Source organism: Labrus bergylta, chromosome 8, assembly GCF_963930695.1.
Source record: "Labrus bergylta chromosome 8, fLabBer1.1, whole genome shotgun sequence".
NCBI classification, from domain to species: domain Eukaryota; kingdom Metazoa; phylum Chordata; class Actinopteri; order Labriformes; family Labridae; genus Labrus; species Labrus bergylta.
Window position 1 is genome coordinate 22,882,884 of NC_089202.1, and position 24,619 is coordinate 22,907,502.

Sequence of the window (24,619 nt, forward strand, 5' to 3'; positions counted from 1 at the left end):
TAGCATTTCCTGTACGATGCTGACGACCCCTATTGCTTCATAACGCCTCGTCAGACACGAATGGGTGACGTCCATGGTTCTTATAGGCTATGGGTTGCTCATCGTGTGCACTTTCTTTAGAACTAAAGTTACGCTCAGAACCACAGAGGAATACGATAAATCAGCTTATAATCTTATAATATTAAAACACTTCTAGGTTTTAGACATCATCAGCCTTCTTAAGGGAAAAAAGCTTTACCCTTCAAGATGTGAAAAATCTGCAACATTTTAGCTATTGGATGCTCATAATGTCTCCTCGCCTTCATAAAAAAGTAGTTAGGATGAGGAACTATTAAAGAAACAACACATTCAGTGAGACAATGGGAGAAAGGGACGACTCTCTACAATTAAAGGTTTGAGGCCGAGACTTCGATATTATAACATTCACAGTATTAGAGAGTTAATTTTCATGCACATGCCAGATGATTGCTTGTCTTTAATCCAAGTGGGGTGCAACTTTTAAAACCATCAGTTCTGTGTTAAAAACAAGACCAGCTCAAAGAAATACGCTGCAGAGTGAACGAAACTCTCAGAAGCCTCCAGAGGACGGCCGTGATAATCAGTAAAGCTAATGTTTAAAGTTTGGGAATCGTTCCCACCTTGTTTCTATAGTCTGTTTTAGCCACTTAGCACCTCAGGACAGTCCAATTAATACTTCAAAATGTGGAAAACTTTCTCCCGAACTTAATCTCAAAGCAGCAGCGCACACACCCACGTGACGTGACGTTCTCCTGAGCGCCGCGATGCTTCAGAGAGAATCTTCTGGGGAGTTGGATAAAGACAATCAGACGAGCTCTCTGGGGACGTTTCTTTGAATACTCTGTGTGATGACGAGCTGACAGAATCGCTTCACAGTAAACATGAAACGTCAGCACACGTCAGCAGACTTCTCCTGCTGCCACAGAAATCATCCCCGATCTTTTCCCTGTCGGCAAAGTTTGTCATGTTCACAAACACTGACAGGAATACTACTCAGGCTCCAAGTGTGGATTGTTTGCACTGATTATTCTGCTTCTTTTTAAATCCATAAAATTACTGAAAATACTCAAAATGATTGTGAAAATGTTCCAGGGCTTCAAGGGACGTACTCTACAGCTTATAGAGAAACGTCTAGGAGCAGGAGGAACGCTTTTTGGAACGAGTTGTACAAGAAAGACGCTGCTCTTGGTAGAGAGGGTATGAGTCTTATTCCAAGATACTCTACAACTTGTTTGGTCCTGTAAAAAATCACTAAACACTCATGTCAGGATAAAAAAAAGGAACCTAAACCTCGGATTTTGAAGCTAGAATGAGCGGATGTTTCACATTTTTATGCTCAGAAAATGACCCAAATAAAAGATAGAGGCTCATTAATGTTGATTTAAAAATAATTTCAGCTCAGAGTTTAAACACTTTGGGTTCTTCAAAGCTGGATACAGAGTAATAACATCAATACGTTTAATGTGTGAAAGGGATAATGAGCTCTTCATTTGGCAGGAAATGAAATGGGAGGGGAATAAAAGGATGCCCTACTTCCTCTTTCAGCCACAAGAGGGCGGTGTGACATCATGCAGGAGGGACGGACGGAGGAGACTTCAGTGTTCGAGGCCCTGCAGTTATATTCATGTTTACCTCATCTTCTTGTTGACGAGTCGTGAGTGACTTCAAAAAGGTTCAGGCGAACACTGATCAGATATCGGTCACTTTTATGAGACAGTAAAAACAAGAAATCAGAACCTTCACAGGCGATCAAGTCAACAGCTAACTAGTCACTCTACAGGCTCTAGTCTAGAGGGGCGGGCGATCATTTGTGGATGGTTTGTCCTCACCTTCACCAGCACGTTCACTCGGCTACTCAGGCAGGACATGTGACTCTTTAGAGAGGTCACGGGGAGAGATCGAGGACTGCAGGTGTTTATGCTGGCGGCTGTGTTTGGGGTTTTTTTGGGGGGTGGGGGGTGGGTGTGTGAACCCTCCACATCCTCATTAGCTGCTGCTGCTGCTGCTGTGAGCCTGCTCTTGGCAATCGGGACAGGTGTAAGTCATCTCATGTGCATTTTGGCCCAACCAGACCGCCGTCCCGTTGGCGTCAGACTCTTGGGCTTTAAGAGAGCGATGCAGTTTGGCACAGTGGCTGCTGCTCTCACAAACAGACCATCAGCATCGAGGAAGCAAAACAGAGGAACAAGAAAAAAAAAAATGAGGGGGGCCAGACGACAGAGGAGGGGGTGGAATATGAGGGATTGGTTTAATGAACGAGGATGATGATGATGATGATAAAAAAAGGGGGAAATTAAACTCTTCAACTCACCAAGCTAGGTATATCATAGACACTATGAATATGAGGAGCACAAAGGCTCCAGCTGCTACACCGTACACCCACATCTTCAGCTTCCCATCTGTGGAGGAGGAGGCTCGTCAGTTTGTCTGTTTTCACATCAACACTGAACACTGAGCGATGAAAGCTGCAGCACTTTTTTAGACAGATGCAGAAAATGTCCCCCCCCCCCCGTCTTCTTCTCTTATAACAGTAGCACTTAATAATAAACAGACGAGGATTCATAGAGTGTTTACATACATCAAGTATCCCTGTTTGGATCTGTTTTTTTTTAAGGAAGAATGTGCAACATGTGACATCGAGTCTATCCTGTGTAAATGTGTCTCTGAGTCACGACTGTCTACGATGAGTGAGAAGCTCGAGAATATGATGGAAAGAAAAACATTAGTGAGATAAACGACACAGGAGTTCCTTTAAGTGATGACGTGAGTGTGGAAGTGTTTGCTCCTGACAGACGGTAACTCAATCTGTTCCGCACCCTAAATGTTTGTGTTGTTGTCGCGCACCATCGGGTCGGGCGCGGCGCTCTGTGCAGATGCAGTTCTTCAACGTTAATGTACAGCAGCAGTTCCAGGTTAGGAAGTGAGGTTCATACATGCATCAGAGCAGACTGGAGCAGACAGAGAACATGTCTGATGAACATATCTCTGTTTTTAATGAGTTGAGTTTAACGTCATGCTCGGCTGCAAGAACAGAGACGTGCTGATAATTAGACAAAGCTACACCTGAAAGTACATGATATTCTCGTGTTGTTGTTTGAAAACATCGTACCTCAAGGATTACTCTGTGCTCTCCATTTAAGAAAATGAGTGAAAAGCTGGTCTTTTTAATCTGTTTCTCTGTAAATAAACTTCAAGAGTGAGAGTGGGAAGTCGTAAAAAAAACATTTGACATTCCTGGTTCTAAACTTTCCAAAGAAGGAAAAGGCTTAAAGGCTCTGATGTGTGAAGATTTACTGACCTTTATAGCAGAATGACAACTATTCGTCTACATTGACAGTAAATAAATATAGGCCATATTTTAAGCTGTCACTGTGTGGAGGTTTTTTTTTTTTTTTTTTTTCCTGTTGTTGTGAAAGATTAATTACACTGTCAAAGTAACGTTTGCCTAAAAATATAAAACCGACCACGTCTGCATCCTCCCGCCTCCCTCCACATTTGTGACTCAGAAGCATTTTCGTGAGGTGGTTTTTATAATTACGACCTGACAAGTGGAAAATAGGAGCTTCTGAAGAGTGCATTAAGGCAGGGTAAGTTCCCAGAGACATGACAGTCTAGAGATTAAAGGTTTTCACTTGACAGCACATAAACACTTCTTTAGCACTTCTTTCCGGCTCCGTGTGTCTCTCTTGTATTTTCTGTATTTTTCTAATCTGTGTGTCAGGAGAACTTCAGTGTTTTGTGGTCTGACCTGGTCCGTAGGGCTGCAGGTACCAGGTCCGGCCGGTGCGTCCGGGCAGGATGGTGCTGGGCAGGGTGGGGTTAATTGCACGACTGGTTTTCACGTCCCCTCTTTTGTCGCCCGCTGTGGGGATCTCCAGGATGGGGATGGGGGCACACTGGTCCAGCTGACCAATGAGCGACAGCACCTCTGTGAATCCCTCCTCGCATGTGCAGATGTTGGCCTGCAGGGGGCAGTAAAGAATCATTAGTGGTCTCAGAGATATGTACAGTACAAACACAGAGTGTTCGGCAAAGTCAGCATGAAATTAAAATAATTTGAGGGGCGGGGTTTGGAGGCAGGGTCTCTGACCTGTTACAGTTTGATCACAAGACCCCTGAGTGTCATTTAAACTCGTTCAGTCTGGGTAAAAGCAGCTTCCACACAGAACATACACTGCAGATACTCAAATCTTACCAAGTTTAGTTTAGTCAAAAAACATCTTCACACTAAATATAAAAAAAACTTTAGTTTCTTTTTCTCCACTCATGCCAGGTTGTTGACGGCACTGAGACCTGATTCACACCTGTTTTTAAAATCTATCTGAACAGGGAGACTACACTTAATGGAAGGTGTAAATGCAGTTTGACCAAACATGACTGGAACATTTGGATGTCGTCTGGCTCTTACGTTGGTATAAACAGTCTGTAAACTATGTTGGCTTCTGAATCTACATCGTTGTTCTCCTCTGACCTCTGACAGATTTGACTCCTGATTCCAATGAGAATTCAAAGTCAAGACAGTCATGGCTACAGATCTTATTGAGGTGTAAATGATGGGGTGTCTGATGCTTAAATGTCTCTTAAGTGTTGACAACATTATGAAAAGGAAGTCTGTCTCCTCCCTCAGACTCTCCTGGAGCCAAACTTCTGTTTATAGATCACTAAAAAAAGAATGTACTCTTTAAAAAAAAAAAAAGCTCCCACTCTGTATTTATCCTCTTCATAAAGCCGCCAGACTCCAAGAACAACAACAATCTGATCCTGTCAGTGGACAAAAACAAGCATGTTTAGTGGACGTAACTCCAGAACTGTGTCTACTTATTCATATTTTGAAGAAAATGTTAAACTTGACGGATTAACCCTTTAAATACCTGGCATCTCTGTGTAGTATTATCGTGCTTATCCCGGGGATTGACCTTGTGACCTCGGAGGTGCTAATCCTGTTCCACGTCAGATCGCTCTGACCTGCTTATTCTATGTTTATTAAATCAGTCGACTCTACAAACCAGCACAGCAGAGATCCAGATATTTATGTTCAATTTAGTGTTTTATAAACAAACAAGATGCGAAGCTTTGAGATTAACCAGCTGCGTCTAGAGGACAGATTTCAGCATAGCACAGTGGAGTGACTCCACAGGAAGTGGGTTGAACAACTTCCTGTTTGCATCATTTCAATCTTTGCTGATTTCACACTCAGACCTGAGGACCTGTGTGTACTGGAGAACGTTTGTTTTTCAGTTTTTATTGTGTTTACCTCGTCTTTAATGTTCATCTTTTTCTGTAAACCAAATATTTCTTGCTGAGATTTTCTCTTTCAGTCTTTGTGCATACAGTGGAATGGTTGGGATGATGACAGAGATCTGCTCACCTCGCTGCAGAAAGACTTCGGCATGAGACATGGAGGGTCACAGGAGCTGTTGTCTACCGCAGGGTTCATGGGAGGACAACCTCCTGCACGCACAAGGACAATAAAATCAGACAGGGAACATGATGTTTTTAAAGGAATACAGCAGACATAAAACGTCTCCTGAGTGTCCTCGTAGAGTTACAGCTTTGTGTTTCTGAGTACTAGTGTTTCTACCTAAAGGATGAAATGTTTTGAAACCACAACAGATGATGAGAACCTGAGAAAGCCCACACAGTACATGATGACAAATCATGACAGTTGTTCCTAAAGTGTGTGGAGAGCAAAGATACCACACACACTAACAGATTCAGTCAACAAGCATCAGTTATCATTTTGGTTCTTTTTGGACTCGTCTGTAAGGACTTGAGTTGGAAACTGGAGGGTCATCAGTTCAAGTCCCGGTGAGGACCAAGTCTGGTAATTGGTCTGATAGCTGGAGAGGGGCCAGTTCACTTCGTGAGCACTGCCCTTGAGCAAGGCACTAAACCTCCATCAGCTCAGGAGCGCTCGCTGTGTGCAGCCCCCTCACTCTGACATCTCTCCATTAGTGCATGTTCAAAAGATCCTGTTTGTGCATGTGTGTGTTTGTTTCAACCCTATGTGTGTGTGTAGCATGTTCAACAAAAGAGTGTAAAATTGAATTTCCCTTTGTGGGGTTAATAAAGTATCAGAAAAAAAAATCTCAAATGTAGCACCAAGCGAAAGACCCGGGGTGAAGAAGAACTCTGAGATGAGTCGACTGAAACTCCAGCTGTCTTTCACTGCCCAGAAACAGCGTTCAACTCCAACTCTGGCACAGTTACCGTGGTAACTGACATCCCATAAAGGTGCAGGCTCAGCTGTCCTCAGGATCCCCCCCCAAAATATTCGCATAGTTTGATAAATGGAAATGAGTGGAAATACAAAATGAAAACCGTTACAAGTTTGTTCATTCACTCCTTAAACTGAAATAAAAAGTCAGGGGTTATATTTGAAACTACTGGAGGTTCAGCGACCACATGTTCACGTGCTGAAAACCTGCTCACGCTGCCTTCGCCCACCACCTCTTGCTCCTTATAGATTGAAGTCCCTGTTTTTTTTTTTAACACAGTGTAGCTGACATTCCTTGTATACATTTTACCTCCTACATAAAGCTGCTGAACGAAGGGCTGCAGCCTCTGAATTAGAATGAATTCAGCTTCAATATGAATCATAAAATAAAAAGTTCAGAGCTACACCTCACATGCTGTCTTCACATTTTAGCTGAAACAACAAGACCCTTAATTACTGAGGTTAACACGAGAAAACTTACCTACAACAGCTTGAAAAATGTTTTCAGTCTCTTTAAAGTATCCAAGCGGACTGATTTTATTCAAACACTTGAGCCAATCGATGTACAGCACATTTGTGCACCAGTGATTTGATTAAGGTGAACAACTGACTTGATAGCAGTAACGATAAGGTCAAATAATATTGATTTTCAGGTTTTTAAAATGCTGAACTGGGTCTTAAAGGAGCAATCTGTAAGATATCTACTGACAGAAATGATAAAGTGACCTTATATGACTATATGATCAGACATTAAGGAAACATGTTATGTTGAAGTGCTGGCTACTCTGACAACAATGCAGCAGCCAGTATGTCCTGCTTCGAACTTTAGATTCTGGTCCTGAATGCTCTGGATTTGTTCGGACCAGAGAAGGTAGGCGGTTTTAAGGCGACCCCCCACACGGCCGTTTTGGGCGTTTGCCAGATATGAGAGCAGTTATCAGGTCAAACCAACAGGTGTTGCAGCGATGGAAGCGGGCAAGAGAACTGGTTCAGATAGAAGTGATTGTACCCGACCTAAAAAGCCTCTGCATGTTTCTAATAAGCTCCACGAGCAGAAACGTGCTCAAACTAGGATCAATGTTGGAGATGTTTTTGAAAAATGGAGAGAGGTTAGAAGGCAGAAAGGTTTACAGACCGATGCTGAGCTGGCTAAACACTGAAGCTTCAGTGTTCACCACATGGCAACCTGCGTGAGCATCGACTCTAGAGAGGAGGGGGCGGGGGGAGACAGCTCTCTATGATGTTTAGAATTTGGACTGCAGTACCCATTTTAAACACTAGGTGTCAGATTTACATACTGCTCCTTTAATAACCCACTTCCCTATCAGGGACAACTATTGTTTTTATTGTTATCATACATGAACAAACAAACAGTCAAAAGGTCTCTGCTGCATGTTAGAGTTTCTTACCGGTGACATTGAGTCCATCCGAGCGCTGACACCAGATTAAAGGCCGGCTGGCGTTTCCACTGCTGAACCATTTGTACTCGTAACATTCGCCCCCTGAGAGCAAAATAAAAAACAAACACGTATAAAGTCTGAGCAGTGAGAGTCAGCAGCGGAGACGGTTAATCACATGAGTGACAGATTAATAAAGCAGCTGCTAAATGATGATTGTCTAATAGGCCGCTGTCATATAATATAACTATCTTCACAGAAAGGTCCGGTTCAATGTTTTAATCTTCACTAAGAGCTTTTGCTTAATGACTTTCTATCAATGCCATTATGACTTTATCAATATCTCCATCAGTGCAGTAAATGACCATATTTCCCTACGGAGTCTTGTGTAACCAATCATTGGCCCGGCCCATTTGGCGAACGTAAATGAACAATTTAACCTTGGACAAAGGGCCGATCTATTCCCCTCAGGCGATTGGTACAGTATCACAGCTGAAGTCGATGGCACGGCTCTATCTGCCGCGGCTTTCACTGGACGATTTGTCTGCGGCTCAGACAACTTCACCCTTTGTGTTCTCCACTTTTCTCATTTCTTTTCCACTCGTTTTGTCTCTCGCTGTGGTACGGCTTCCTCAAACCAGACACATTATCACTGAATCACCCACTTCAGCCGGAAGCTTCCCACCATCTTTTACGAGCAGATTGGACTTTTTTTTTTTTTTACAGCTGAAGAACATTTCTCAGAGGAAGAGCTGCTCTAGAAGCTGATATTATTCAGCAGTTGTATTAAAATCAGAGGATTCTTTGAAATATAACTAAGTCTCTGCTGGGGCTTTGAGGGGAGATTGCTGATTATCAAGCCTATTAACTTTAAAAACCCTCTTTATAACCTCATTGATATAAACGGGCTGCGCTCACACTAGGTTCACACTGTGAGCCTTAAGGGCTTATATCAGATTTCAGAGTGAGCCGGTCATGGTCCTGAAATGACCCACAGGCACAAAAGAAGAATAGAGAAGTTGTCCCGAGCTGTCACATTGGAGGGAAAACATGGAGGTCACAGCAGTCAGTGTTTACAGTTTTATATTTACACTGATGTGCAGAGGGAGGCAGAGAGGTTGTGAGCAGGTGATAACGAAGACGAGGAGAAAGAGACTCAGCTGCTTCTCATTGCTGCTAGCTCTGTGAGGAGGTGTGTGTGGATACAGAGTCAGAGCCAGGAGTGGTGGGAGTATGATGTGAAAGACTTCACTGGAACAGGCTTCGTACAAAAATTCTTAGGATGTCAGGAGCCACTTATAACTTCATTTGTCGATGCCATTGCAGAACCGAGATACATTAACATTTGGAGCGATGGAAAAAGTCGCAGGAATTCAGGTATGACAGTTTTAACTGAGAACACTCAGTCTGCAGAAATGATTCCTATGTCTGTTTTTAGGAGCACAAATCACAGAGAGCTGAAGAAATAGGGTGCATGTTAAGGGTACTGTTTATACCGTTAAGTCAAAGTATCACAGTGCTGTTATTTAAAAACTGACATGTTAGTCTTTAAGGTCACATATTCTGCAAAATCCACTTCTCCATGTTCCTCTAACACTAATATGTGTCTCTAGTCTGTCTAAACCCTCCAATGATGAGAAAAGTCCTTCCTCTCTGTCTTTTGCCTGCTCCACTTTTCAGAAAATGTGTGCTCAAACAGGCCGTTTGGAGATTTTCCCTTCATGACATCACAAAGGGCAGTAACCCCTCCCCCAGGTGGGTGACACTCCCACAGCTAGGTGTTTGTTCTGCCCTCTGAGTCTGTCTTCTCACCGTAAACAATAGGACATGGCGCGAGAAAGCCCGAGCCCAATAACCTTCCAGAGAGGGGGCGTGGTCAGACACAGCTCATTTACATTTAAACATACAGACACAGAAACAGCCTGTTCTGAGCAGGGCTGAAATAGAGGGGTTTATAGGCATGATCAAATACAGGATCAGAGTGGATTTAGAACAAGAAACTTCACACACATGTTTTGTTGAGCTCTGAGACTTATTTGCACTTGAAGAGGAGAATATGTGACCTTCAAATGATAAGCTACTAGTTGAATGAAATACATGGATTTAATAAAGCCGTGAGGAAAGTCACCATCTGCATAAAGCATAAAGAACATTCACAAACTGAAAAAAACAAAATAAAGGCCAACAAGGACAAACTGGGATCGTGGGTTGAGAGATGGCTGTGAATCAAAGGAGTCCTGTGGTATATGCCTTAACCATTAGGACCAGCAGAGCGCCCCCACAAAAGTATTTTTTGATGTATCTATTTGATCTGTCGTGCTCTGTCCCCAGCCTCCTCTTCCTTCGTCACCGCCCTTCCTTCTACTCTCTCGTCCTCCCCCGCCTTTTCTGCTCTTGGCTGGGCCTCCTCCTCCTCCTCCCCCTCCCCTCTCTCTCTTCCTCAAGTGATGCTGTGAAACCAGGTCAGGCTGCTGAAGACTGCTATGGGGCTGTGTAGAGTAGCCAAGGAGGGCGGGGAAGGAGGGTAGGAGGCCACTGAGGAGGGTAGGGGGGTTGTTGGTGCCGGCTTTACACACTGAGCCGATGGCGACTGTATGCAACGAGCTTTGGTGGTGGTGATTCACAGCCTGCCTTGCACCTAATGGATGATTAACGCGCCCGGGGAGCTGCAGATATTACTACAGTAAACGAGAGATCTAACTCAAGAAATCCCATCTGGGAGAGCGCCAATTGACCCAGTGTCACAGGAAAACATGAAGTCATGGTAGATGTTTGTGTTAATTAACGCTCTACATTGTGCCCCCCACCACGAGCTGATGCTGCTTCAGCTGTCCTATGCTTATATTATCATTATTATTATTATTATTATTATTATTAGTGCTTATAAAGGCAAAAAAAACAACCCAAAATTACTTCTTTTTCCAACAGTTTTCTCTGTATTCAAATGGCCATTTTGAAAATTTGCTGAGGGGATAAAAAAAAAGCAGGTTAAAGACACCTGTTTTGAGACATATTCCCACCTGTGCAGGGCTGAGACTCCCAGGACTGGTCTGGACAGAGCTGCAGGTTTTCAGGCTCCTGGGCCAAAACGGCTCGAGAGCGAACCTGAACCGAACCAAAGTCCACGCCGGCCCCCTTCACACAGATACTCACACACGAGCTCCAGTCCGACCACTCCATCAGGTAGCATTCACCTGCAAGAACAGGGGGAAAAAATAGCATTTTAAAATAGTGGTTCTGAACCGGTGGAGCCTCAGGACTAACTGTTTCATGAAAAATCACATTCAAGATACTTTTCAACCAATCAGATTCATTTAATAGAAAGTTGAACAGTTTGGACCTCAGACGATGCAAATGTGACAGAACATGGAAACAGAATGAAACAAACATGTTGATTCACAGACTTTATGAGACTATTTCTTTTCCGGGCACACATTACCCGACCCACTGAAAGCGGCTCTGCGACCCACTTTTGGGTCCAGATCCACCAGTTGAGAGCCACTGCTCATGGGTTATGGGATATGTATAGTTATTAAGGCCATTGATCTCCTCATACATCATTTAATGGAAACACTTTCTCACACACATCCTCTGCTCTTTGTGCGATCTGTTTAACTGTGCAGCAATATCTACACTCTCCAACAAAGCACATTTTGTATATTTATATTTGTAAAGATTACTTATATATTCAATTCCCTGAGCTTTGTTCTTAGCTTATTATTCTTCAGATACTCTCACGACTGAATGGGAATAATAAAGTATTTCTGATTCTGATTAATCTCTCCAATGTGAGGAGTTTCAGCTTTTCTCTCTCTTCTTATATCATTGGTAACTCAATGTTCCTGTGTTCTATTAGTCAGGCGAAATCGTTGGACTGGAGATAATTCTTTATTTTTAACAACATTTTAATTGCGGACTAAAAAATAACCAATTATTAAAAAAGAAGTTGGCAGTAGTTTGTGTGCACATATAAAGATAAATTCACGTCTCCTGAATTCACATTCATTTTGCAGATAGATTTGCATATCTTTGACAGATTACTTAATTAAAAGAAATCTTCATTTTTGCACAAAAACATCTTAATTATTCCACACAGATCCACTTTGAAAACGGCCACTAATTAATGCAATGATGCAACAATAGACAAAGCATATAACCTGTGATTAACTCAACAGTCCCCAGAACAAACGTTTTACCTTCACACCCCAGTGAAACTAATACATCCATCCTCTATTCAGCTTTTCCCCTTCAGGAACCGTGGAGTTATTACCCGAATCACTGAGACAACAGCTTCAAACTTTGGGACTGCTTCGCGAGCCGGTTTACCCCCCGGTGAGGAGACGTAAACGTAAACGGTGCAAGCGGAAACAAAAGCGAGGTAAACGTGGAGGCATAAGAGCGAGACTGGCTAAAATACCACACAGGTCCGCTCTTCCAACTCTTCTACTGGCAAATGTAAGATCTCTGGACAATAAAATGGACCATATAGAGCTACTGAGAGCTGCGCACCGCGACGTGAGGGACGGCTGTGCGTACATTTTCACAGAGACATGGCTGAACGAACGCATCCCAGACTCCGCCGTTAAGCTTGAACAATTCACATGCTATCGTTCGGACAGAATCCTTATTAAAGGAGGAAAGAAGAAAGGTGGTGGAGTCTGTGTTTACATCAGTGATGCTTGGTGTCGAGATGCTGCTGTGGTATGTAAACACTGTTCACCGCTGGCGGAGTTTATGATCGTAAAGTGCCGTCCTTTCTATCAACCGAGAGAGATAACGACCTTGCTGGTCGCTGTGTATAGTCCCCCCACCACCAACAACGCTGATAGAATCGACGCACTTTGGGAACTTTACAACGCCATCAGTGAGCAACAGACAGCCCACCCAGACGGATTTTTCATCATTGCTGGGGATTTTAACCATGCAAATCTCAAGACGGTTTTACCCCACTTCCACCAACACGTGACCTTTCCCACAAGAGAAGGTAACATTTTGGACATGATTTATACATCAGTTAAAGGAGCTTACAAAGCTTCACCCCTCCCCTACATCGGCCACTCTGACCATATCAGTGTAATGCTAATGCCAGCTTACAGACCCAGGGTTAAAGTCACCAAACCAGTTCTGAAGCAGGTATGTGTGTGGCCAGAGGGGGCCTCTGCTGCACTACAAGACTGCTTTGACACCACAGACTGGGAGATGTTTAAGCAGGCAGCCATCTACAACAACCACACAGACATTGAGGAGTATTCTGACACTGTTACCTCCTGCATTAGCAAATGCATTGCTGATGTCACCACCACCAGAACCATCACCACCCGGGCTAACCAGAAGCCATGGCTGACAGGAGAGGTACGCTGGCTACTGAGGGCCAGGAGCACTGCCTTCAGAGCTGGGGACGCAGCCTGCCTGAGAACAGCGAGGGCCAACCTGTCCCGTAGCATCAGGGAAGCCAAACGCAGCTACACACTAAAAATAACCGGACACTTCAAGGACAGCAGAGACGCGCAGAGCCTGTGGCGTGCTATCCAGACCATCACGGACTACAAACCCAATGCCACAGACCTGTGACAGCAACACCTCTCTGCTGAACGACCTCAACAGCTTCTTTGCCAGGTTTGAAGCACACAACAGCACGCCCCCACAGAAGACCCCCCCCGACTACCCACGACTAGACCCTGTGCCTGACTGCATCCAGCATGAAGAACCTTCTCCAAGATCAACACCCGCAAGGCTACAGGTCCAGACAACATTCCTGGCCATGTGCTGAAGGACTGTGCAGAGGAGCTCAAAGATGTCTTCACAGACATTTTCAATGCTTCTCTGAGTCAGGCTGTTGTTCCGTCGTGCTTCAAAGCCACCACCATCTTACCCGTTCCAAAGAAGCCCTCACCATCCACTTTCAATGACTATCGACCCGTTGCACTGACCCCCATCGCCATGAAGTGCTTTGAAAGGTTAGTCATGGTCCACATCAAATCCACCCTCCCCGCCACCCTGGACCCCTACCAGTTTGCATACCGAGGTAACAGATCCACCGAGGATGTCATCTGTTCTGCTCTTCAACCAGCCCTCACCCACCTGAACACCAAAAACTCATACGTCAGAATGCTGTTCATAGACTTCAGTTCAGCATTCAACACCATCATCCCTCAGCAGCTGATCGGCAAACTGGACCAGCTGGGGCTCAGCACTTCCCTGTGCAACTGGCTGCTGGACTTCCTCAGCAAGAGGCCTCAGACAGTGCGGGTCGGCGTCAGCACATCAAAAACAACCGTCATGAGCACGGGGGCCCCCCAAGGTTGTGTGCTCAGCCCCCTGCTCTTCACGCTGCTGACCCACGACTGCGCTCCATCCTTCAGCAGCAACCACATTGTGAAGTTTGCGGACGACAGTGGTTGGTCTCATCTCCAACAACGATGAGACGCACCACAGGATGGAGGTCAGCCAACTGGCCACGTGGTGCAGAGACAACAACCTCTTCCTGAATGTCGACAAGCCCAAGGAGGTTGTTGTCGACTTCCGGAGAGTCCCCACTCCTAAACCCCCACTGACCATCGACGGTGCTGCTGTGGAGAGAGTGAGCAGCACCAAGTTCCTGGGGGTTCACATCAGTGAGGATCTCTCCTGGACAACCAACACCACATCACTGGCCAAGAAGTCCCAGCAGCACCTCTACTTCCTCCGCAAGCTGAAGAGAGCACGAGCCCCCCCATCCATCATGTGCTCCTTCTACAGAGGCACCATCGAGAGCATCCTGACCAGCTGCATCACTGTGTGGCTTGGGAGCTGCAGTGCTGCCAACCGCAAGACCCTGCAGTGCACAGTGAAGGCCGCTGAACGGATTATCGATGTCCCACTCCCCTCTCTTCTGGACCTCTACGGTACCCGCCTCACCCGCAAAGCAACCAGCATTGTGCGTGACCCCACCCACCCCTCACACAGCCTCCTCAGCCTCCTGCCATCGGGGGAGACGGTACCGCAGCCTGCGGGCCGGCTCCACCAGACTTGGAAACAGCTTCTTCCACCAAGCTGTCAGGAAGCTTAACTCTCCCCTCTCAGTTTACTGCACATTGCACAAGTTTACAGAACTCTGGCCGAATAACTCTGAAGCTAACTATTCAAAAGTACACTCAGTTTACTGCACATTGCACATGTTGCACAAGTTTACTTTTTCTTTAAATTTTATTTTATTTTATTTTATTTATTTTATTTACCATTTTCTACCTTTTGCACAATTTAGAATGTATTACTGTAAATATTATTTATCTTATTTTTACCTCATTTTATTTGATCTATTTTACCTTATCTCTTTTTTACCTTATTTTGGTTGTATTGCACCACGGGGCGGAGACAAACGCAATTTCGATTCCACTGTATGTCTGGTATATTTTGAAATTGACAATAAAGTTGACTTTGACTTTGACTAATACATCCAGCTTGATGTAAATAAAGCTAACTGAATCCCAACAGACTGAATCAGGTCTCTCTGGCATGTCTTCACTGTTTTCTGGTCAGTGGGGGATTTAAAAAAAAAAAAAATCTGCCATATGACCTGTAAAAGATTGCTCGGCCTGGACCTGTATCACAAATCTTTTAATTTCCTGTAAGATGGTGTGCAGACAGGAGACTTAAAGGTGAAAAGGATTTATCCATCAGGGCCCGGCACACACAATTAGATGCTTTTCTCTCTTCCAGTTTTCACTTGGAGTTCACTTCTATTGTAAATCTCTTGTTGTACTTTTGTGATTTTTCTCTATTCCATTGCTTTGGTTTGTTCGGTCTGTTTTAGCTCTGTTAAATACCTCCACTGCCGCTGTAGTGTCGATATCCTTGTGGAAATCAGACCTTTAATTTAAGCAGAGCTAAAGCAATCTTTTTTTCCCTCTTAATCTACAGATGAGACCGGTTTAATCAGGTCGAGATGTTAAGGTACGCCGCGGAGAAACAGAATATGTTTTAACACATCTTATCGAGATGGATCAGACGCTTTGAAGAGTTTCAGGAGGAGGAAGGTGGAAGATCAGGATGCAGGGCAGGCTGGTTTTGATCACAGCTGACAACTGCAGCTCATCAAGCAGCAGGGGAAATCGAACATGGGTCAAGGGTGGCGGTGCATGAAAGTGTGTGTGTGGTAATATGTGTGTGTTTGTGTGTGTATGTCAGGATGCCAGGATTCCCAAGCTGTCCCCGGTCCTGCACAAACTGCGCCTGAATTTCCTTCCAGATCGCACTACAGCCCCCTCTCTCTGCTCAGAAAGCGGTCTGTGCTTTTGATTGCCGTTTGATACTTCAGTGCTCCTGCAGTTTGGCAAAAAAAGAGGTTGGACTGACTTTGTTATCTGGAGGAGCGATTCTCTGTGTTTCCATCTCCGTCTACCAGCAAATATCTGATGAGTTTCCTTCTTACTAAATGAAATGAGAAATCTGCGAGTGGAAACACACTCAATGCCCTCCTGAAAAATAAAATGAATTCAAACTATTGTACTTTAAAACAAATTGCGGGTTGAAATAACGGCTAACGCTTTTCTTCCGCTCTAGAGAGACTGAGTGATGAACGTTCGATTGTGAGCCAAAATAGACCCAGTAGTTTGGAAATGAACTCTCCGTTTGTATTTGGTCTCTCTGCAGCAGAAAGTAAGTGTAATAATTCTCCCTTCAGGGACCACTGACACTGATAATCACAGACTTAGATTAAAGCTGCGTTGTGTGAATATGCAGTACACTGCTTTCATCAGGCAGAGTTTGAGATTGTGCGTTCAGTTTCCATCATTTTTTATGGAGATGTTGTAGATTTGACCTTTTTACCCGAAGACAGACCTGTTCACTCCTTCAGGCTTCAGCTGTAGAATTACTCAGACGGCTGTTTCAAGGAGCAAAACACTAATACAACTGTGACGTTTCATCTTTAATCTAGGGCTGGGTATTCCCCACAACCCCATGATAAGATACATATCATGATCAACATTGGTTTTGGATAATGACCGCGTCCTACCTAGAATTCACCACACAGCTGTTCTTTAGTGTTGAGAGAAACAGCAGAGGACATTAAGGATCCTACAACTTCAAACACTCCACTTCAGATCCTCACAGATCCTATGAATACATTTAAAAATTGTAATCCCAGCGCTATGATTTGGGTGTTATTGTGAACTGCACCATCGTTCAATTGTCTTTTCACACTGTCAACTGTATCGATTCTGTGACATCTGCATCCATACATGTATTTGCCAGATATTAAGTTCTTTTGAGCACAGCCCTAGGTAAAAGGGGAGGGGACAAAGTGCTCCCCGTTCTGTGCCGCCTTCTTAGGTAGTAACAGAGGCGTTACAGGGGCGAGACGCTCGATCTGTGCCTCGCTCTCTCTCTGCTTCCGTAGCGCGGTGAATTCACATTACGCCGTTGCAGAATCAATATGAACGTCTGAGAGGGTGATGGCGGTGAAGTTTTAGTACGCCGCTGCTGCAGAGTTGCACCAGGAAAGGGAATTGTGTTTGTGATTTTAGTATCCAGTATGTGTTTAAATTATTCATATTGTTTGTAAAACTGCTGATGGCAGACTCGTTCTTGGCTATAAAAAGCTCCGCCCCTTTTTTTATGTGAACACTCAAGGTTGACTTAACCAGCTTCCTTTGTCAGGGTTTGTGACAGCAGATATCCAAAACACACTCTGGGTATGTTTGCACTCGCTACATGCTACAGACCCCGAATGTACAGAGTCCAGCAGCTTTTGTTTTGAGCTCAAACTGTCTGCTCTGCTCGACAACACAAAAGCTCCATCAAATCCTGCAGCTGACAAGCCTCCATCGCCGAACCTGACAACGACTCATCACCCTGAACCTTTGAAATGATAATCCCATCTGTGAGATTCTCTCTCTCTACGATTTTTCACTGTTGACATCCTCGCTGCCAATCTGATAATGTGCTTCTCCCTCCACTGCAGCGCTGAGACATCACCTGTTAATCACAGAGTGGTCAATAGAGGTCTATCTGGTCTTGATGAAGTCTTCTCAAAGCACAATGGTTACCTCTGCTCCTGCTAAATGCACACTACTTTTATTGATTCTGGAGAAAATGGAGTACTGCTGCTGAAGATGATTTATCACTGTTAAGAGCTTCTGCACCCTAAACATGTTTTTAAAGAACATTTAAAAAAAGTTTTCTTTAGCAAGACTGTGATATAAATCCCGCCCACATGTTTAGGATTTTATATCTTTACAGCCTCTGAAAATTTGGCTTGCATAAAATGCATTTATGATATGATGTGACAGCTCTCATTTTGAGGCACTGGTCGGCCTAGTGGTTTTGATCAATTTAATTTAATAAATATCAATTATTGAGCTGTGGAAAAGGGTTAGGATTAAATAAGTTTTAAACTTGCATATCAATTGAATATATGTCATTTTCTTTTTCTTTTTTTGTGAAATAATTTGAACATTGTTTTTTGTTTATTGTATTTTCGTGCTTTTCATTTTGTTTTGTATTTTTGATATGTTTGATTTTATTTGATATGTCTGAAATAAATTGAATCAATCAATCAATCAATCAAATCTCGCCCCATGTACGGAGGTCGCTGTCTTCCAAGTGGGCCGCCTGGTTTGATTCTGGACTGCAGCTCATTTCCTGCTTGTCATTCCCCACTCTCTCTCTCACTCCCATATTTCCTACTCTATCCACTGTCCTTCAAATAAAAGGCCCCAACCCCCTCCCTCCTCCGCCCAGCTCATCTCAGGCTCAAGTTTTTGTCAAGGCATTTCAAATCAGAATGTGATTGACATCTGCACCAGGTAGACCGGCGGAGGTGATGTCACATGCTTCATTTTGCAGCCCTTACAGTACGACATCAGTACGTTTAAGCAGTTCAACTTGGATTCAAAGACGAGAGCAGAAGCCCTGCAAGATGAAAATATATCTACAATCACTGAGTGATGAGTTACATAATGCTTTGATATCTTAGTCCATGGCCAAGCAGAAGTTTGTTTTGGTTTAATGCTGGTGCTCAAGGGCGACATCTACTGCATCAAAAAGTCACACATTCTTCCTTTAACAATGAGATTAATCGATCATGATAAATTATTCAATGACACACGTGTGTACTTGTAGGGACACGTTGCAGGTTGAGACTTGAATATGCTGGAAGCTGTCCATCAAACGCAACGAGCTCAGTGCTCTCCTGAGTGTGGAGAGAGGGACGTTTCTGAGTCGCTGTGTGAAGACGAGCATGAAGGACGCAGAGAGGAGACACCTGGCAGGCGGTGAACGGAGAGTCTGACATGCTTCTGGTTTCAAGGCATTTATTTTATAGGGAGAAAGTAGAAGTTCAATTAGACTCTATCTTGCCAGCTGGGTTTGGTGTTATGCTAACCGGACGGCGATAAACCACTTACTCACTTAATGAAATGACACTCTACATCTGTGTGCGGGATAATATTTCACAGGTTTTGCTCTGGAGGGTCGTTCGTCTTGTAGCTCACAGCAGATGTCCAGCTCAGCATAAAGACGGTGGCCGAGACCTAATCAGTCACCGAAACTAAGAAAGTCCTCCTGTGCAGGTCGATCATGCACCGACGCTGCCAGCTTTGAGGGTTTGTTACCCGCAGAGGCTACTCATGCTGAAAATGTGTGCACACATGGCACGAGTGATTTGGGAGGAGGCGTCGACCACATGGCACATGGTGAAGGTTTACAAGGGTTCTCCTAACAGCCGCGCATGGAAACTGATTCATATTATAAGTGATGAATATTTTTCAGATCAGGAAAATCTTTTACGGTCTTTGGTTTGTCAAATGTTGAACTAACACGAGTTGAAGGCGTCACTTTAAGCTCTGCTAAAGAGATAATCTTTTCTGATAATTACGTGACAGTTTATAAAATATATTTTATTAATAATCTGCAGATCAATCAATTAATCAATTTAAGATTTTTTTGGGGGGAGATTAGAATGGAGAGATAAAACAGTGGATAGAGTGAGAAATCAAGGAGAGAGAGAGTAGGGGCCACAGGCTGGATTTGAACCCGGGCCGCCCGCTTGGAGGACCACAGCCTCCATGCATGGGGCGCGCGCAATAACCACTGCATCACCAGCGCCCCACCAAAAGTTATTTTAATGAAGTATCACTTTTTATATGCAGTGTAATAAAAAGCTGGAAGTCAGATCTTTTGATTTCTTCACATGTTAGAGCATGACGTCATTCATGACATCTTAATCTTTTAGATCATTGGTTCTCAACTGGTAGGTCAGGACACAAAAGTCGTTTTCAGTAAGATTTATTTTTTTGGGGGGGGGGGGGGGGGGGGGCTTGATGCTCTGTCAGATCTAAAGTTGTCAAAATGATCTCATCTGTACATATTAAATTCAATTATGACAACATGCTTACTAGATAGTTTATTTTAAGGTCTGTCGATAGAAGCAGCAGTTGCTCAGTCTTCAGGGACTTGGGTTGGAAATTAGGGTCGCCTGAGGGTCGTCGGGTCAAGTCACGGTGAGGACTAAGTCCAGAAATTGGTCTGGTAGCTGAAGAGCTGCCAGCTCACTTCCTTAAAACTGCTGAGTCACCTTTGAGGAAGACACTGAACCCAGAACTGTTCACAAGCTTTTTCATGTGCAGCCTCGTCACTCTGACATCTCTCCATAGGCTCGTAGGAAGTCCACAGTGGGCGGCTGTGGCTCATTTGTTAGAGTCGTCGCCTCTCAATCGGAAGGTCAAGGGTTCAATCCCCAGCTGTGATGTGTCCTTAGACAAGACACTTTACCCTGAATTGCTCCCACTACTTCAGTGGTGGTGTATGAATGGGATTAGATACTTCTGATGGATGATGCTACATAGCGACCACTACCATCAGTGTGTGAAAGGGTGTGAATCTGTAGGTGTGACATGTGGTGTAAAAGTGCTTTGAGTAGTCGGAACGCTAGAAAAGCGCTTTATAAGCTCAAGTCCATTTACCATTTATATGGTCCTGTTTGTGCATGTTAGCATGTCCAGCTAATCAGCAGTGAGTAACGATGCAGTGTTTACTTGATGTGGAGGTCCTCTGTTTGGGGTTTTATTGGATCTGAGGACGTTTACACTCGACTCAAAACAATTCAACATTTAAAAATCACCTCCTCAAAACATTTTCTCTCATAGCTTTCAAATTAGAATTTTTTTTTTTTTTATTGAACGCTAAGAAGCCAGTTTTGGTTTTGTCACATTGAACAAGTGGGTTAATTGTAACCTGCTGGATCTTTGATTTGTCTTTTCTTTAAAATGTAAATCAGGTTACATTGCCTTCATGTTTGAAATTATCCATATTAACCGCCTTTGCTTTCATTCAAATGCGTTTCATTTTAAACGAACCACACGGATAATCAGCGTATAGAAAACACTTCAGTACTTTTCTCCTCTCAGTCAACCTCTCCATTCACATGTGAGGTGAATAAATGCATAAATTAAACATGTTATTGTCGTGTTCAGAACACCAGACTGATATTCAGGGAGGTTTGTAAGCTCAGTGTTTTGTCTTTTTTTTTAACATTAGCCCTCAGGGTTTCGTTATCTCGCCCACACAGATTATTGATTGCGTCCTTGTTTCTCTTCATCTTTATTTCATCTGTGCCGATTTAATCACGTCGGCTGTATGTGTCTTCACTGCACACGCGGAATACATTTAATTTAAGAGGTCACAGCTTTCGTTTCAGATCGGCCATCTCTGTTATTTTCCGCGGTGAGAGCAGGTGGTCCTGAATAGCTCGTGTCCACCACATAAAACAAAAAATAGTTCTTGACAGCGGCGCCTCCGGCTCGGCCAAGCACTTCCCCAAGCACGACGAGCAGCTTTCATTCCTGTGAGGGAACACTGCTCTGGTGTGTTTTTTAACACTCTGCATGTGGAATTACAGCCCAGCTGAAACACGGCTATAGCGAGTGGACGGACATCAAGTTAAAAAAGAGGAAAACCGTGGGAACCTGGGAGACTAAAAAGTGCATGTAGAGTAAAATTGAGACCTTTGCAGAGGAGAGCGGAAGGCTCTCTGTAGTGCCTACAGGCAATGAAATACAGCTCCTACCAGCAAATGTACCTCGCATAAAACAGTTTACACAATCTGCCGTAATGTAGTCCATTTATTCTGCCTTCAGGTAGGCTCTGAATCTAGAGGTCATGATAGACACTGAGTGCTGCTGCTTAGAGATAATCAAATCTGCCCTGTTACAAAAGTACTTTTAGTGGCTGCCTTGTGATACAAATCAAACTGCAGGAAAGTGTTGATATGTGCGGTGCAGAGTGACTCCTGTGTTCTGCTGGTTGAACCTGAGAGCAGCTCTTTGTTGAGACCTCCAAACAAACTGCAGCTCCGATAAATATCAGACTTTAAAATCTGTCTGACACCCAGATGGTCGTGGCTTTACTGACCTGAGAATCTCTCCATTCGGTTCTACATTAACCTTTAGACTCGGAGAGTAAAGATTAACCAATGCATTTTGAAGAACTGCTTCAAGAGTCAGAAATTTGACTGCAAATAAACTGAACCAACACAAAACGAATAATGCCGATACAGATTATTTGAATTAGTTGAATCACTGCTCAGTATTTACTGCTAAGGAGTCAAGAAGTTTGCAGCTTCGGGAATCGTTCAGAGAAACAAAGTTAAATGTCTCACTAGTGTTGGCATGCTCGACCGTTGATGCTGGGTCTGAGAGAAAACGACAGGAAACAGTTTTTTAATTATTGATGTCGCTGCAGAGAGGCTACAAATTCTCAAATGTTGATTCTTCACACACTTCAGAAGAAGAAGAAAACAATCGAGTCAGATTCAAGGGGGACATCCGACACTCATTATTTTAGAAATAAGAAAATATGGTCAAATACACACGCAGACACACACACAGACACACACACACTCACATATATATAAATTATATACATGTAAGGCTCTCATGAGAGAAGCTTGATGTACAGATGTATCTGCCCATCGAAGGATTCTCAGAACTCCTTTGTAGCTGCTGACAAATCCCAGTCATAGTTCTGTGTGATACCAGTCGTCCCAGTGGAGACACTGGTACAGCTGTCTTGTATAGTATTGGTGATGTATGTTTGTCTTTTTACCTTCTTTACGTTGTTAACACGTTAGTTTTTATCCGTTTACAATGGACTCCTGATTCTGTCAATAAAGATGATGTATGGATATGGAGAAATTAGCTTAAGCTGGCCAAAGGATGGACAATGTGGGAGACCAGTCATAGTGACAGTTTCAACTGATTTTTTACTGTATAATGCTCCTAATCTAAACACTAGATGACTTGACCAGACAACGAGACCACACACCGACCGATTGTAAAAAAAACGATTCCATAGACGCGAGATCTCACAGAAATCCATGTGATCAAATGTGACTTCAAAAGAAAAAGCTAAGCTAACAGCTAAGCAGACGATAAAAGTGTTTGACAATAGCCCCAATGGCCCCAAATTGATGCTTTTGCAAAATGTAGGGATATACCGTCAAGTTATTGTTTGTTAAGAATTAGAAGGACATCAAGTACAGGGGACAGACTTCCTGAAGCGCAGCTGGAAACTCGGGGTGACTAAATCTTTACAGTTAAGGGTCTGGATCGAGCTGCCCCCCTGAAATCAGATCAGCAGACTGAGTAACCTCTTCCAAATCTTTTCCTGAATTCACCTCCTGGGTTTTTTGACCGTCCTCTGTGATTCGTCCTCCATGGTTTTATAGATTTCACTTGTTTTATTTGACATGTTTTTACGACTTATTGTCTTGTTGGCTTTCTTTACAGCTAAATGCACTTTGTTGTATTTGTGTGAAGCCCTTAGTTTAGTAAAGTGCTGAATATCATTACGATTATCATCTAACCCCCGACATGATGCCTCTAACGCTGCAGCTGAGGTAAACAAACAAACCGCCTCAGAGCGATGACAGCGACTCAGGAACTCAGGTAATAATATCCCATAACCCCAGAAGCACTGCATCCTGTGTTTGGACATGACTTTGAAGGTTTTTGCTCTTGCAGCGCCGGAAGCTCAAAATAACCAGAATGTGAGCAGCCGTGTTACCTGGGCAGGGAAGCGTGCAGGCCTCTTTCAGTGTGATCTGCTTGTCTCCGTCGACGGCGAGCTCCAGGCTGCTGCACAGCTCCTCGTCCACCAAACCGTCGCCTTCACGGGAGCCGTCGGACACGAAGCAGGACAGGTTCCTGTAGCGCATGCCGTGCCCGCACACCACACTCTGACAGCACGGGAACACCACAGAAGAGGAAGAAGAAACAGGAAGAGGAGGAGGAGGAGGAGGAGGATGAGTTATCACAGTGAGACTACAGCCATGGAGGTAGTTAAAAAGTGGGAAAATTATAGTAACAGTGTGGCTGGATTAAATTGAAAACTGAGTTAATGATGTTAAAATAAAAACCTGAAGCTGTTCAAGCTCTTATATGAGGATTATTTTCCTAACTAGGATAAATAGTGCGGAACTGCAATAATGATGTTATTAATGCGTGCTTTTTAAAGCTGCAGTGAAAGATAACGGTCAATACGTCCTGATGACTTCCATTATTGAATCAGCACAGATCAGAGTGGATGCGATGTAAACAACACGTTTGAGGCTTCATCAGAACAGAGAGAGGTTTAAAACTGCAGCTCGAGCCGTGATGATTCACACATTATTAAGATCTGCACCAAGAGGCTCGTTGTTTCTCCTCGTCTTGGCATACTTAAAGTTTAGTTTCAGGAAAAAAAGACGTAATTGATGTGATTGCTGAAGAAGTGAAATCTGTGTTTGTGTAAAATAAAGAACGTTTTGTTGCTGTGAGATTCTCGTCTCTCTTTTTAGAACACACACAGACAACACAGATGTTTAAGGTGACATAATGTGCAAAATACACTTCACCATGTTTTTACAGGAGAAGGAGAGGGAGAAGGGATAGGAGAGATAGGAGGAGGAAGAGGAGGAGGAGGAGGAGGATGGGTAATATGAGGAAAAAAGGAGAAGAAATAAAAGAAT

The 24,619-nt window shown here is 43.7% G+C and overlaps 1 protein-coding gene across 1 annotated transcript in view; it reads right to left on the minus strand.

Moving 5' to 3' along the window:
- Positions 1-24,619, minus strand: part of thsd7ab (thrombospondin, type I, domain containing 7Ab) — a 175,427-nt gene that overhangs the window by 4,922 nt on the left and 145,886 nt on the right. The window contains exons 23-28 of the mRNA XM_065958063.1: positions 23,677-23,848; positions 10,653-10,826; positions 7,645-7,737; positions 5,387-5,469; positions 3,767-3,980; positions 2,330-2,417 (exon numbers count right to left, since the gene is read on the minus strand). Coding sequence (XP_065814135.1) covers positions 2,330-2,417; positions 3,767-3,980; positions 5,387-5,469; positions 7,645-7,737; positions 10,653-10,826; positions 23,677-23,848 — 824 coding nt within the window. The remainder of the gene's footprint in view (positions 1-2,329; positions 2,418-3,766; positions 3,981-5,386; positions 5,470-7,644; positions 7,738-10,652; positions 10,827-23,676; positions 23,849-24,619) is intronic.